This window comes from Acyrthosiphon pisum, chromosome A2, assembly GCF_005508785.2.
Source record: "Acyrthosiphon pisum isolate AL4f chromosome A2, pea_aphid_22Mar2018_4r6ur, whole genome shotgun sequence".
NCBI classification, from domain to species: domain Eukaryota; kingdom Metazoa; phylum Arthropoda; class Insecta; order Hemiptera; family Aphididae; genus Acyrthosiphon; species Acyrthosiphon pisum.
The window spans coordinates 107,509,554-107,523,240 of record NC_042495.1 but is presented as its reverse complement, the minus strand read 5'-3'; the positions used below and the strand labels follow the sequence as shown (position 1 = coordinate 107,523,240).

Here is a 13,687-nt window from a genome sequence, read left to right as displayed (position 1 = left end):
CAATAAGAAAGAATAAGTTGAATTTAGTTTAGATTTCGTCAAAAAAATATTAAATTTCATCATTAAAATGCATATGTAAATTTTGTAATTAGAAAAAAATTTTTTATACATAAATTGTTTAAAAAATAATACTCTATCCGAATATGTAAAAAAAAGTTGGTGTTACCATTAAAAAAAAAGTAAGTTGTATCGCGCATGCGCGTATCGAAAGTGTTAAAAATCTGAAATTTATCTAAAAATGTGTATTTAAGTATTATTTGTCATTCAGTGAAAACCCCATTTCAATACAAGGTCATAGAACCGAAATATTTAGTGGTACCTCTTAGCGTGAACACACTGTATATAGATAATAATACTTGTAAATCTGCTGGGTTTTACATAGGTATACCCTTTAATTATTGCGTGTTTATTATGTTCACTCAATAAACTATAAACAATTTATAAAAAAATTGCTTGTTACTTACATAATACATGCAAATCATTTGAAAATATTCATTAAGCTGCTGCAGAATATTCAAACAATAAGGATTAAAATATTATATATTAATCCTATAGGGTTCATCGTTACAAACCGAACCATGTGGTGAAAAACAAATGTCTGGCAAAGAATGTGGAAAAATTGAACAACAAATTCAAAAATACAACAACACCTCAACTACTGGTTTTTTGCCCACGTACGTAAGTGATGAACTGGGTGCTGAATGCCGATGTGGGTGCGTTATTCACATGTCCAAAGCTACTCGAACATTATCTGCCACGACGAAGGGGTGTCCTGGACGATCATTTTGGTTGATAAAAGTATGATTGATATTAAATGTTTTAAATTTCAATAGCGTTGAACTCGTATTAATAAAATTTTTATTTGACGTGAATAAGAATGTTGAATTTTCATATGGAGCGATTTCTGGTTTTTTCAATATTTTTGAAACTATTTGCTCAATTATTATACCGTATAATGTTTGAATCATTTTTTTTGTATATTAACTTTTTATATTTATCTGTACTATTAACGATCAATGTATATTTAGACTGAAGACAAAACTACCATACAATTTGATTTCATTCGACTGTTTTTATCATGCTCGAATCAATGGATTAAACTTCGCGATGGTGATTCAACAGCTTCCAACCTTTTAGCACATTTAGAAGGCACTCCAGATTCTACAAATCCTATTATGTCGACTGGGGCATACCTATTGGTAGAGTTCTTTTCAAGTTCTACTGTGCTATCAAATGGAGATTGCTTCGGAGGATTTTTCGCTCAAATAAATCGCATTGGTTAGTAAAAAAAAATTGTTTGTTGAACTAAAATATGTTATTTTGATATTCAAATGTTTTATATAAATATATATTTGTCTTCACAGGAGCCAATAACTGGTCTTTGCCAAATTCAAGCCATGTAGAATTCAATAACAACTTCATTTATTTAATATCAGACATCGATTCGTTCTTAGCTACAATTTCGGCAATTTTATTATTTTTGCTGGTCACTTGTATGTGTTTTTCCGTGCAATTCGCTGAACGTAAACACAAATACCATAAAGCTATTACTACAATGGACAAACATTCTAATAGTACGCAAATAAATTATAAAATATGTTTGGCCTTATAATATAAATGTTGATTTTTAGTGGGTTCAACTTGCAGTATGTTAAACGATAATGACTATACAGCATCAACTACAACTTTACAATCACATATACCACCAATAATAGAAATTTTAGATACAGATGAAAACCAAGATAATGTGGTTGAAGGAGAAACTAATTCTGTGACTGGGTAAATTTTATAATTACTTTTTTATATATTTTAGGTAGTTATAGCTAAAGTTGAATAATTTCTTCAAAATAATATTTATCATAATTCAAAATGATACATATGATTATATCTTTAGGAGTGAAATAGTACCAGAAAACATTGTCACATATTCTTCAACAATAGATCAGTGTACACCATTTGTATCTCAAACGTCCTTATCTTCAAGGAAAATTGTTCGTATTCATACTATAACTCTAAATGTATTTTAAACAATAAATACAATGTGGCTAAAATCGTTTTTTGTTTTTATGTATATAGATCACCCAGTCAACGTCCACTTTGAACGACCGTCCAAAAAGTCATAGACACAACCCGTTAACTAGTAGCACGGATTCGAGTATTCACGGCCATGACGTATCGGACTTAGAAATGGATTACTACGACTATAACGTTCAAAACACAAACAGTGTGCCTGGGTCGTACATAGGAATGGACCCGGCTTATTGCTTATGGATACCTCCTTTATCGGACCAAAGTCCCGGGGATCACCATGAAAGTATGGAAATGTCCATTTTGGATATAAAAAACGACAAGTGTAAAAAAAATTGCGAAATTAGCAGCAAATACAATAATAGGTTGTCTGCTGACAGTGAATCGACGTTAGTTAGCGAAGACTGTGTTTCATTGAAGACGCTGAAATCATCGCCAAAAGCGTATTTTTCTAAAAATAATCAAAAGGCTGAGTATATAAATGATTCGAGTATTAAGTTTGTTGACGAGGATGACGGAGTTGATGTAAAAGACATTTATGTAGATAATAAAGCGGTTTATACGCATTAACTTTCGCTTATAAAAACCTTTTAAGTCACAGTATATTGTCCTTAATATAAGTTCTTTTAATATTTGAATTTCAAAAATATATTATCTTTTACTGTACATTGCAATTTTGATTTCAGGAGAACTACCTACCTATATAGCTGTTTTATACTTTTATGTAGTAATAATATTTATTGTTTACAATAAATAGAGCAATAAATTATTGTCTTAGTGTTAAAAATATATTAATGTATACAATATTATCAAATATAGTTAAAAAGGAGCAAATATTTTATAAATACATTTTTAAACTATTTTTTATATTAGTTAATACTATTTTAAAAATCGTTTAATTTTTAATGATATATATTATGTAATTTTGACTGATTAAAAAACACATTTTAAAAGCAACGAAATCCGTTATATTTAAAACAGTTATTTTTTTATTTTAAAACAGTCGATGAGATAAATAAATCTATTCGATAGTTATAATAATCGATTTGTAAAAAAAATTACTATAGGTACTATAACTATTATTATATTCTGAGCGGAGCGAGGAAGCTATTGGTTTTACAATGGTGTTTATTTTATTTTTTTTATTTAAAGTCGAAATATATATTCTATATTGATAGCCATAAATCATAATAAGTATATATTATATTATATGATATAAGACAGATAACATGAGTAGGTATACAAAATATTGAGTAAAGAAGCCACCCAATGATGACACTTTATTGTTGATTTTGAAGGTTATAAAACTAATTGATTTATTTTGAAATGTTTTTAGATTTGAGCCGAGCGATGAATGTATTGATTTTACAATTATGTAATTTTTTAAAATTTTTTTTTTTTATTTGTGTCTGTGTACACGATTAATCATAGTTCATAATCCCGGCCATAGCTGGTGCTTCAGTGCTTGGTAGGCGGAAAAAAGCCCAGAAATATAAATATAAATCTGAACACGTGTATACTCTACTCCTAATTAGTAATTACCATGTACCTATATGACAAAATATAATAATATTTTATTATAATGAAAATAATAATTAATTGTTAATTGTATAAAATATAGATTGTAAATAAAATAAAAATAAAAATATTAACATAATATTATGTATACGAGTATACGTCATGATATACTGTGTTATAAGTTATAAGTCAAGAAACATAAGGTCTTAGGTATATACCGCAGTAGGTGAGTTGATTCCCGAGACCTACTTTATGTATTATAGTTGATTCCCGGGTCATTAAGATGTACGTACGAGTTGATTCCCGGGTCATTAAGATGTATGCACGTGTCGATTCCCTATTGTACCCCGCAAGAACGTAGGTAAAGAGTTCGAACACTCGAAAGAGTTCGAGACACAACGCGCGCTCATGTCCACTGAGACCACGCTCGAATTGACGAAACCAAAAACATTGTAGAGTTTATGGACTACGTATTTGATAATTATATTTCCCCAAAAACATGTTTTCCACCAACTACCAAGTATATAGGCTCAATTCTCCACTATACTTTAAACAGAACTACGAATAGTTGGGAGCGATTTTGTTCGAAACTCAACAGTTGTTTTTACAGTGGGCACCCAAATATTTACGTATTTATAGGTGATCTGTTAGAAGTGCAGCCGGGAACGTATTTTAAATGCAGAAGATGTGGGATTAGAAAATATAAGAAAAACCAAGAAAAACAAATTTTTTTGAGAGAAGTGATGTTACAGCGGTATACTGGTAATCTCATTTCCAGATACCAATTTTTAAAAACAGTGTGTTTTAAATTTTTACGAAATAACTAAATTTTCAAATAATATTTTTTTATCTTTTAGATTCTGAGTAGAACGATGAATGTATTGATTTTACAATGATGTGTGTTGTTTTTTCTTTTTTTTTTTTAATTTTTTTAATTTTTTCTTTTTAATTTTTGTGTCTGTCATCACCTTTTAGGACAGTAAAAATGCTTATATTTTCTTCAACAGTTTCTGATAGCAAAGTGAATCTAGTCGGTACTTTGGGGGGTCAAAAGTAAAAATTTCCCAGTAGTTTTCAAAAGTGCCGTGAAAAACAAAAGAAAAATGAAGGAAAACAACTATTTATATATTCACATTTTGTATTCATGATAGGATTTTTAAAATATTAGAGCTCTTTATTTATTATTTATAGACTATAGACATATATTTTCAACTTTCTTACGATTTTTGTAAGTATGATACGATTTTGTTCGTGGATAAAAAAAAATCTTAAAAACGTAATATTAGGTTCTTCATAATGTTTTTCTTACCAGGGGCGTACCCAAGGGGGGGGTTTTCGGGTCCGGACCCCCTCCATTGAGATATCTACATTTACACAATTGTTTAATAGTAAATCGTATAATAAGAGTAGGTTTACAGTGTATTTTAATATTTCCCATTATCTTCAGTATACAAAGGTTATAGATTATATTATTATATTATAATTTATAATGTATAAACCGTGTTTAATTTATATTACTATTGTAACTACTAACTATATTATAGTTATTAACAGTAATATGTTGGTAATGAATTAAACTTTAACTATAATTAGAGAACAAATAAAATAAAAATTTTGGACCCCCCCCATAAAAAAATCCTGGGTACGCCTCTGTTTCTTACCACAATCAAAAAATATCTAAAATTCTTAAGCCAATTTTTTTATAGATATTTCAAGTTCAAGTGTTGACGAAATTGTATTAACAAAAAATATCGAATTTAGTAACTTTGCCATACACAAAATATTATTCGTTGGGACTTACCTAATACCTTTAGTGACTACCTACGTAAATTATTATATACTAAACATGATATCAAAATATTTAATTTAATTTAATGTGGTGTAAGATACATATTTATATTCCAAACCTATTCACACCGTTTTTTGGTACGTTGATATATACTTAAAAATATATGTATAACAGCCATATTGATATTATATGAAATAATAAGTATTTTATATATTAATATCAAGCAAATCGGCAAACTTGATAATAATAATTACAACTAGAAAATTCTGAAAAAGATATTAAATTAAATTATTATTATTTGTTATATAATATTGGCATCATAACAATATTATTATGTATCGTGGAAGATAACGCCGTGTAATCTACAATTTAAATTACATAAAATAAATACATACCACGCGCTACTCCTGAAAAAAATATTCTGAATAAAAAATGTCTAATATTTTTTAATAATAATTTTTTACATTTTTTTGCTAATAATTTTAAAATATAAAAATACTAAAAAAAACAACATTTTTGAGAAACTTGTCAGCCAACCTCCTCGTGGTGTTCGTTGGGTTACGCTAATAGTCTGAATATTTGACCAAATATTGGAAAAAAATAAAATGACCAGGGAATCAACTCGTACGCAGCCGTATATACATACTAAAATATTATTTGTTATCAAAATAATATATAATACTACCACCTGCTTTGTATTAACTTATTTTATTATTATTTATATAGTTGTGTAATTTTTTTTCTACATTTTAGTATGTATAGTATATATAAGACTTATGTTTTTTTAATTATAACTTAAAGTAGTATCTATACATCTAAGACTGGTATTTTTTGATTTATAATTTATAAGTTATAACACATTATATCATGACGCATACATAATATTTATATTTTTGAGCTTTTTTTCCGCGATTCCTGGTGCTCGCATTTACCCACATCTAATCCGTGGTAGGTACAAGGGAGACGTACTTATTCTTAAATGCTTAAATGTTAATTTAATTTATTTAGGATGATTTTGTGTTGCATATATTATATTATAATATAAATAATAATAATTAATAGTAGGTAATAGCCAATAAGTATGGGAGTACGGGACTACGGTAGAAAAGTCGTAAATAAAGTCTGTTCCCGCCGACCTGCAATGTCACCATCTACCGACGCCTTTATAATATTACCTTTTTTAGTATTTACGATTTTGGCGCCCCTTTTTTCTCAGTTTTCTAATTCTCATTGCCACAAGAAACTTTTAAGCCTCCTCTTATTTACAATTTACTTTTTTTCTGCGTTAAAAAAAGCAGGGCTTGAAACCGTTATAAAACCGAAACCAAAAACAAAATCAAAACCGAAACCGGTATTAACTTTAAAACCGAAACTGAAAATATAATTTTAAAAACGGTATTTTTTTTTGAAAATCTTTGTATCTTGACATTTTGGAAAGTGTACACAACAGGCGATTCGAACGCTAGATTCGGCGATTCAAAATAATTAATAAACTAGGAATGAACGTAAATAGTCCAGGCCTTGAAACCGATTTTAGAAACCGGTAAAACCGTTTAAAACTGAAACCGAAAACAAATCGGAAAAAATTGGAAACCGGTATTAAATCCGTATTAAAACCGAAAAAAGTTGGAAATACCGAAATTTCTTAATACCGGTGTTGAAAAATTTAAACCAAAATCGAAAAAAATTAAAACCGGTGTACAAAATCGAAACCGAAACTGAAATTTTTTCAATCTGTTTTAAACCCTGTAAATTTTTCCATTACCACTCCATTTATTCCTAATAAAAAAGTTAATACCTTTAGAATCAATAGTAAAACAAATTATAATTTTAGATTTTAGCATTTTTTTATGACAATAGGTATTATAAAATACATTATATTCTATATATTCTATATTAATATATGTATAGAAATGTAAAAGATATTATAAGAAAGATACAGATTATCACTTATTACTAATATTATTTCTCAACAAATCCAATAAAATAAAAAATAAAAAAAGAGGTTTTTTGTTATAACCTCTAGCGACGGCGCCCCTTTGAGGACACAGAATTTGGCACCCCGGGGCTATTCCCCCCCCGTCACCCCCCCTTAAATACGCTATTGATAACCTTCTATTATTTCATAAACTTAACAAATTTCACTGAATAAAAATCAGCTTGGTGCTGAATGTATAGATAGTAACTGATGATACTACCATATTGTGCTAATGCTCCTGTTCAAAAATAACAGTTAAAATGTTTTGTTTGAAATTCTTGTCTCTAACCTGATCATCTGATCATCTGTTTAGCAGGAAACTCTATGGCAATTATAATATATAATAAAACTATCGGCTAGTCTGTAGTCACCGGACAGCAGTGACTCCGATATTGCGGCTCATATTCGTTCGACAATAGTTTTTGTTCGTAAATCTGTATATTATCCTGCATTTGATGAATATGAAGCATTCAATTCACTACAATTTCTTAAAAAGGCGTACGAGCTAATGCTCTTGTCTTAGAATAACAGTTAAAATGTTTTGTTTAAAATTCTTGCCTCTAACCTGATCACCTGATCACCAGCTTAGTAGGGAACTCTATGGAAATTGTACAATAAAAATATCGCCTAGTCACCGGACAGCAGTGACTCCGATATTGGGGCTCATTCTCGTTCGACAATAGTTTGTAAATCTGTATATTATCCTGCATCTGATGAATATGAAGCATTTAATTCCCTACAATTTCTTAAAAAGGCGTACGGATTCAAGCATTATGACATTTTTGGAATTGCATCACAAAATAATTGACTTAATGTTTCATGGAAATGTAATTTACCCTTCCGAAGGTACATATTATTATTATTATTACTAAATAAACGTTAAGGTATAGTAGGTAAGGTAAGATAATCGTTATATATAGGTATAGCTAATATATACCTATTATATGTTTGCAACAAAATGTTTTTGTCATCTACTTAATTTTTTACTAAATAAATATTAAAGGTTATACACTTATACCCATCAACGATACCTTTCTTTAAATATTAATTTATTAATAGTTTTGATTAAGTAGTTAGGAGATATTGCGGGGGGGGGGGGCTAAACCTTTAACAGTATAGTTGTATATTAATTATTTATATTGTAATTCAGGTTCGTTCGAGGAACATACTATAAAAAAAAATAGCACTAATGTTCCAGACTGCTGTGGATTTAAGATAAATATTGGCAATAACAATGGTGCATTGTATTCTGCAGACAAACTAGGTCTATTAAAAAAGGAAGACATTATGTGTTTAAAATCATGGACTATTATAAAGGGAAAGACTTCTGGTTTATTTAAAATTAGAGGTAAGTATATATACCTAAACCACGATATAATTTTTAATGGTTCCTATACAAGAACGGCGTAGATTATAGATAGGTTATAGATTATAAATTATAGTTCTACCGTGAATACAAGTAAATAATTAGTCCATTGCTTATTTTATATTATTATTATTATTAATTTATTTCTTAAGATAAGAATACTGGGCCTCACTGAGTATTCTCGTTTGGCAAGAATAGAAAATAATAATACCCGAAATGACAAAAAGTTCCAAGTGTTTACGATTAATATTTAAATTACAACATAATTTACGACATAATAGCAAAAGTCTTTAAAGGAAACCCCTTTCATTTTTGTTTTGAATATCAAATTTCGTCAAAATTAGAATTTCAAACATCAATAAAAGAAAATAATTGTGCCGTGATGTATAATGTGAATGTAGGAAAAAAAGCCACCGAAAAAAAGTCAAATAAAAATTAATAAATATATAAAGTATTAAATTAATATTTTTAATTTTGAGCATAATTGGTCATAAAATTAAAGTTAAGGAAAAAAAATCCAATTTATTTATTAAAAAATTCAGTTGTTGTCAAATATATTATTAATTTTATAATAATATCAATAGTATTCCAATTCCATAGTAATGATGTGTTTTTTTAATTTTATTTCGTGTGTCTGTCATCGCTTTTTGAGACAGTAAAAAGGGTTCGATTTTCAACTTCAGTATCTTGTTCGATGGGAAAGTGAATTTAGTTTGTGAATTAAGGAGGTCAAAATTTAAAATTCCTAGTAGTTTTCAAAAGTAAAGGAAAAAAGCAAAAAAAATAACCGAGGAAAAACTGAAATTTTTTAGCAAAATCGGTTTTCAACAAAATCATTTTCAGTTTCAAATTTTTAAAAAATATATTATATAGGTATTAATAATTTTCCAAATATGATAATAAACAAATAAAAATAATTCAACTTAATCGGCTACCATATTAATAATAACAATAGATAAATATAGTCCAGTGTTGGGTAGTAACGTAACGGAAGTAACGCGTTACTGTAACGGCGTTACTTTGCTTGTAACGCGTTACGTGATTTCATTAGAATTATATCCTAGTAACGAAAATGTAATGGAAATTACTTTTGATAGGTAATTTCTATAAAATAACGCGTTACAGTTTCGAATTATTAAATACCTACCTATTGCCAAAAAAAAAAAAATTATATGCATAATATTATTATGTTTACCAATTAATCTTATATGTTTATATATTTAATTTTAACTCGACACAATTCAGTTTTCAATTGTTTTGACATTTGACATGTCCAATTGCACGGTAAATCACGAGAAAAGTTATGATTTAATTTGATTCCTTTAAATAAGTACCTTCACAGAACGTTTCCTATGATACCTATTATAGCGTGGACTAATGAGTTATATACGCTCCTATTAATTATACAGGTTTTATAAATAATTTAGTGTTGTACAAAAACTGCTCAATTCGAAAATACTTATTAGTTATACTATATTTAGAATTTACATTAGAATATAACCATAGCTTAAATAATATACAAGGTTATTGCAATATTGCACATAGCCATTATTGTCATCAGTGGCGTATTTTCAAATTTTTCTGGGGGGGGTCCTCAGTTTATACATAATTAATATAAACTATATCTTGTAATAGTTACGTCCTTATGAAGTTTTTGGAGGAAGTTGAACAAAATATGTAATAGTATAGTCTAAGTCTTATGTAATATTATAAATATATATTGTATTTAGCACTACATATGAAAAGTATTGTTATAAAATAAATTCCAGTCGTCTAGATTTTTTTGCCTCACTTCATCAACAGTGATTTCAACATCCCTGTGAATATTTAACATAGCCAATCCGTTAGGTCTTTTCTAAAACAAAACAACCACAAATATAAGTTTTAAAATTAAAATGTCTTAATAATATTTTATTACCTCAGATATTGTATTTCGTAGATATGTTTTAATTCGTTTTAGTGATGAAAAAGTCCGTTCGTTTGAAGCCGTAGATATAGGAAGCGTAGACAAAACAAAATTTGAAATAACTTATTAGCTCCTGGATATATGTCTGCATTACACAACTTCAGTGCATCAATTGAATTTTTTGGTTTTATTTCCAATTTTTTAAGTTTCCTTTGCCACAGTTGGAACTCTTCTATTATTGAATTATTACCATTTAAATCTTCTTCATAAAATACAGCTAATTTTTTGAATTCTTCTTTTGTAGAATTCTCGTCGAAAAGAGAGTGAAAACTTGACAAAATATCAATATGATTAAGAAATCTAGATTTTAATTGACTTATAAAAGAGTCTAAGTATGGAATAAAAACCGATATGCGAAAATATTCTTCAGGATTATTAGTTTGTACGTTTATTCTATGTACTTGTCTTTTATTAATTCTCGGAATTGTCATTGTCACATTGAACTTGTCAGCAATTTTTTTGGCAGCTAAAAAAATGTCTTCAAAATTTTTCTGAGCGTGTTTTCTATAATCTTCTAACTCGATCAAAGTATCTTGAGCTAAATCCATGGCCAATTTTAAATCAATATTAATTTGTTGAAATTGTTTTGATAGCGGGAGTCCGAATCCAAATACTTTTGAAATTGTAACCACCGTAATTATAAATTCTGGTTGGAGAATTGAATTTCGAAAAGCGCTAGCTTGATTTGACGTGTCTGTATGATCCCACTCGCAAATTTCTTCAAGAGCTTCTTCTACACATTCAAACAGTTCTAAAAAATCACTAACTGAATGATACCTTTCAATCCACCTAGTTTCACAATTTCTCTTCAGTGATTTTTTAGAAATATTATTTTCTGACATTTCAATAGCTTTCGACAGTACAGATTTTCGTTTCGGAAACACAAAAAAGTCTCTCAATTTTCCTATTGTTCCCATACAGTTGCGTATTTGGAAAACGTTACATGATACCGATACAGCAAGATTCAAGGAATGCGTAGAGCAATGTACATATAAAGCTAAAGGATGTTCTTTTTTTATATAAGCTTGAACTCCATTATATTTCCCAGCCATCGCGGCTGCACCGTCATACCCCTGGCCCCGAAGATATTGTGTATCTATACCAAACTCTCTGAGATTGTCAAGTATAAGTCTTGATAAACCTTTTCCAGATGCATCAGTAGTTGGAACAAATTGTAGAAAATCTTCGTGTAATTCATAGGATTTTAAATCAATATACCGAACGCAAATAGACACTTGTTCGAGACCGGCTATATCTGCAGTTTCATCGACAAGAACTGTAAAACATTTTGCTTCATTTACTCTAGCTACTATTTTATTGAGTAAAATTGAATTGCATGAATTAATTATAGCATTTTGACTAATAGGACTTGTATATTTTATAGTACCAGAACTTTCAAGATGTATTTTGAGTGAAGCATCACCGCGAGCTCTAAAGCGTAATAAATTACGAAAATTTCCGTCGTTAACATCATTATTATCAACGGTTAATTTTCCGAAATCACAGTGACCTCGTAGAGGTATATTTTGTCGACCACATAAGATAATTGTTTCAATAACAGGTGAAATGTTTTTTCTATTTTCAACAATTTGTCGTGCCCGAGCAGTGTCTAATTGATTTTCAATAGATAAATGTACGTTTTTTTTTATATCTATGAAATGATCTGCATCAAAGACGGATTGTTTGTGATACTGAAGTGTTACATGATTTTTAAACGTTTCCATTGCATGTTTCCAATTTTGAAAAGGTTTCTAACCAAAGCGCCTAGTGTTTGAGAATTTATGCCAAGCTCCTGATTTAGCAAACGCTACACAAAACGTACAAAATGCACCATCTAATTTTGCTGAGTACGCTAACCACGGAAAGGTATGCAACCATCTGTATTATCGAAATTTTAAATTTTTGGATCGCTTATCTTTACCACTAAATATAACAGTATTAGGGAATTCAAAAGTAGGTTCGGGCTTCCAAATTTTTTTAAGAACTTCTTCTTTCTCTACATCTGTTAACGACTGATTAAAATAAAATGCAATATCGAAATTGTTAAAATTATGTTCATTTTCTGTTTCAGTATTGTCAGATTTTTTTAAAATTTTGGTACGTTTGACAATATTATCTATATTTGGTGAAATTGGTCATTTATTTGGAGAAGTTACGGAAACTGATTTGTGATGGTCAAATTGTAGAACATTTGTATCATTGGATTTTTTAGTAAATTATTTATTGAGTATTATCTTCATTTGGTTGTTGGCATATCATTTAGAATTTCCTTATCATTGGATACCCATTTACGAAGTTCAAAGCCAGCTTGACGGGTTATTTTTATTAAATCATTTCGTAACTGCAATGCTTTTCCCTTTGTAGATGCACCTCCTAGGTAGTCGTCGACACAAAAGTCTGTGACAATTGCTCGCAGGTCACATGGAAATTGTTAGATTGTTCATTTGCCAACTTATTTAAGCAACCTGTCGCCAAATAAGATGCTGGGGTCGTGCCGTATGTGACAGTTTTTAATCTATAAGTTAGTAGTGGTTGATTTGGATTTTCACGCCAAAATATTTTTTGATAATTAGTATGTTCTGCGTTAACCCATATCTGTCTATACATTTTAGTAATGTCGGCAGATAAAGCGTACTTATTTGTTTGAAATCTTGCTAAAATGCATACTAATTCTTGTTGGACCGTTGGAGCTTTCAATAACACTTCATTTAAACTCAACCCGTTAGATGTTCGGCACGAACCAACGAATACCACGCGTAATTTTGTGCTTACACTGTCTAACTTTTCGACAGCATGATGCGGAAGAAAATATTCATTAGTGTTATTTTCGTGTTCAGTATCAACCAATTCCATATGCCCTAATGATGCATATTCCTGCATACAATTTATATATTGAGCATGGATATGCGGATTCTTAATGAAACGCTTTTCTAAAAGTTTAAATCGGCGCAGCGCGGCGCTACGCGAATCTCCCAAGCTGACGTCTGAGTCGCGAAACGATCATTACCATATCACTTCGAACCGTCCGTGAATATCTCGTAT

General features: G+C 29.4%; 2 protein-coding genes across 2 annotated transcripts in view; both read left to right on the top strand.

Moving 5' to 3' along the window:
• Positions 1-2,990, top strand: part of LOC100574493 — a 13,680-nt gene extending 10,690 nt beyond the window's left edge. Inside the window, exons 9-14 of the mRNA XM_003246342.4 lie at positions 556-798; positions 1,029-1,278; positions 1,365-1,574; positions 1,632-1,779; positions 1,895-1,991; positions 2,077-2,990. Coding sequence (XP_003246390.1) covers positions 556-798; positions 1,029-1,278; positions 1,365-1,574; positions 1,632-1,779; positions 1,895-1,991; positions 2,077-2,598 — 1,470 coding nt within the window. The 3' untranslated portion in view covers positions 2,599-2,990. The remainder of the gene's footprint in view (positions 1-555; positions 799-1,028; positions 1,279-1,364; positions 1,575-1,631; positions 1,780-1,894; positions 1,992-2,076) is intronic.
• Positions 2,991-8,461: 5,471 nt separating this feature from the next.
• LOC100302464 (uncharacterized) overlaps positions 8,462-13,687 on the top strand; it is a gene marked incomplete at its 5' end in the record, with an annotated part of 12,598 nt that continues 7,372 nt past the window's right edge. Inside the window, 1 exon segment of the mRNA NM_001163209.1 lies at positions 8,462-8,661. Within this exon segment, the coding sequence (NP_001156681.1) occupies positions 8,462-8,661 (200 nt within the window).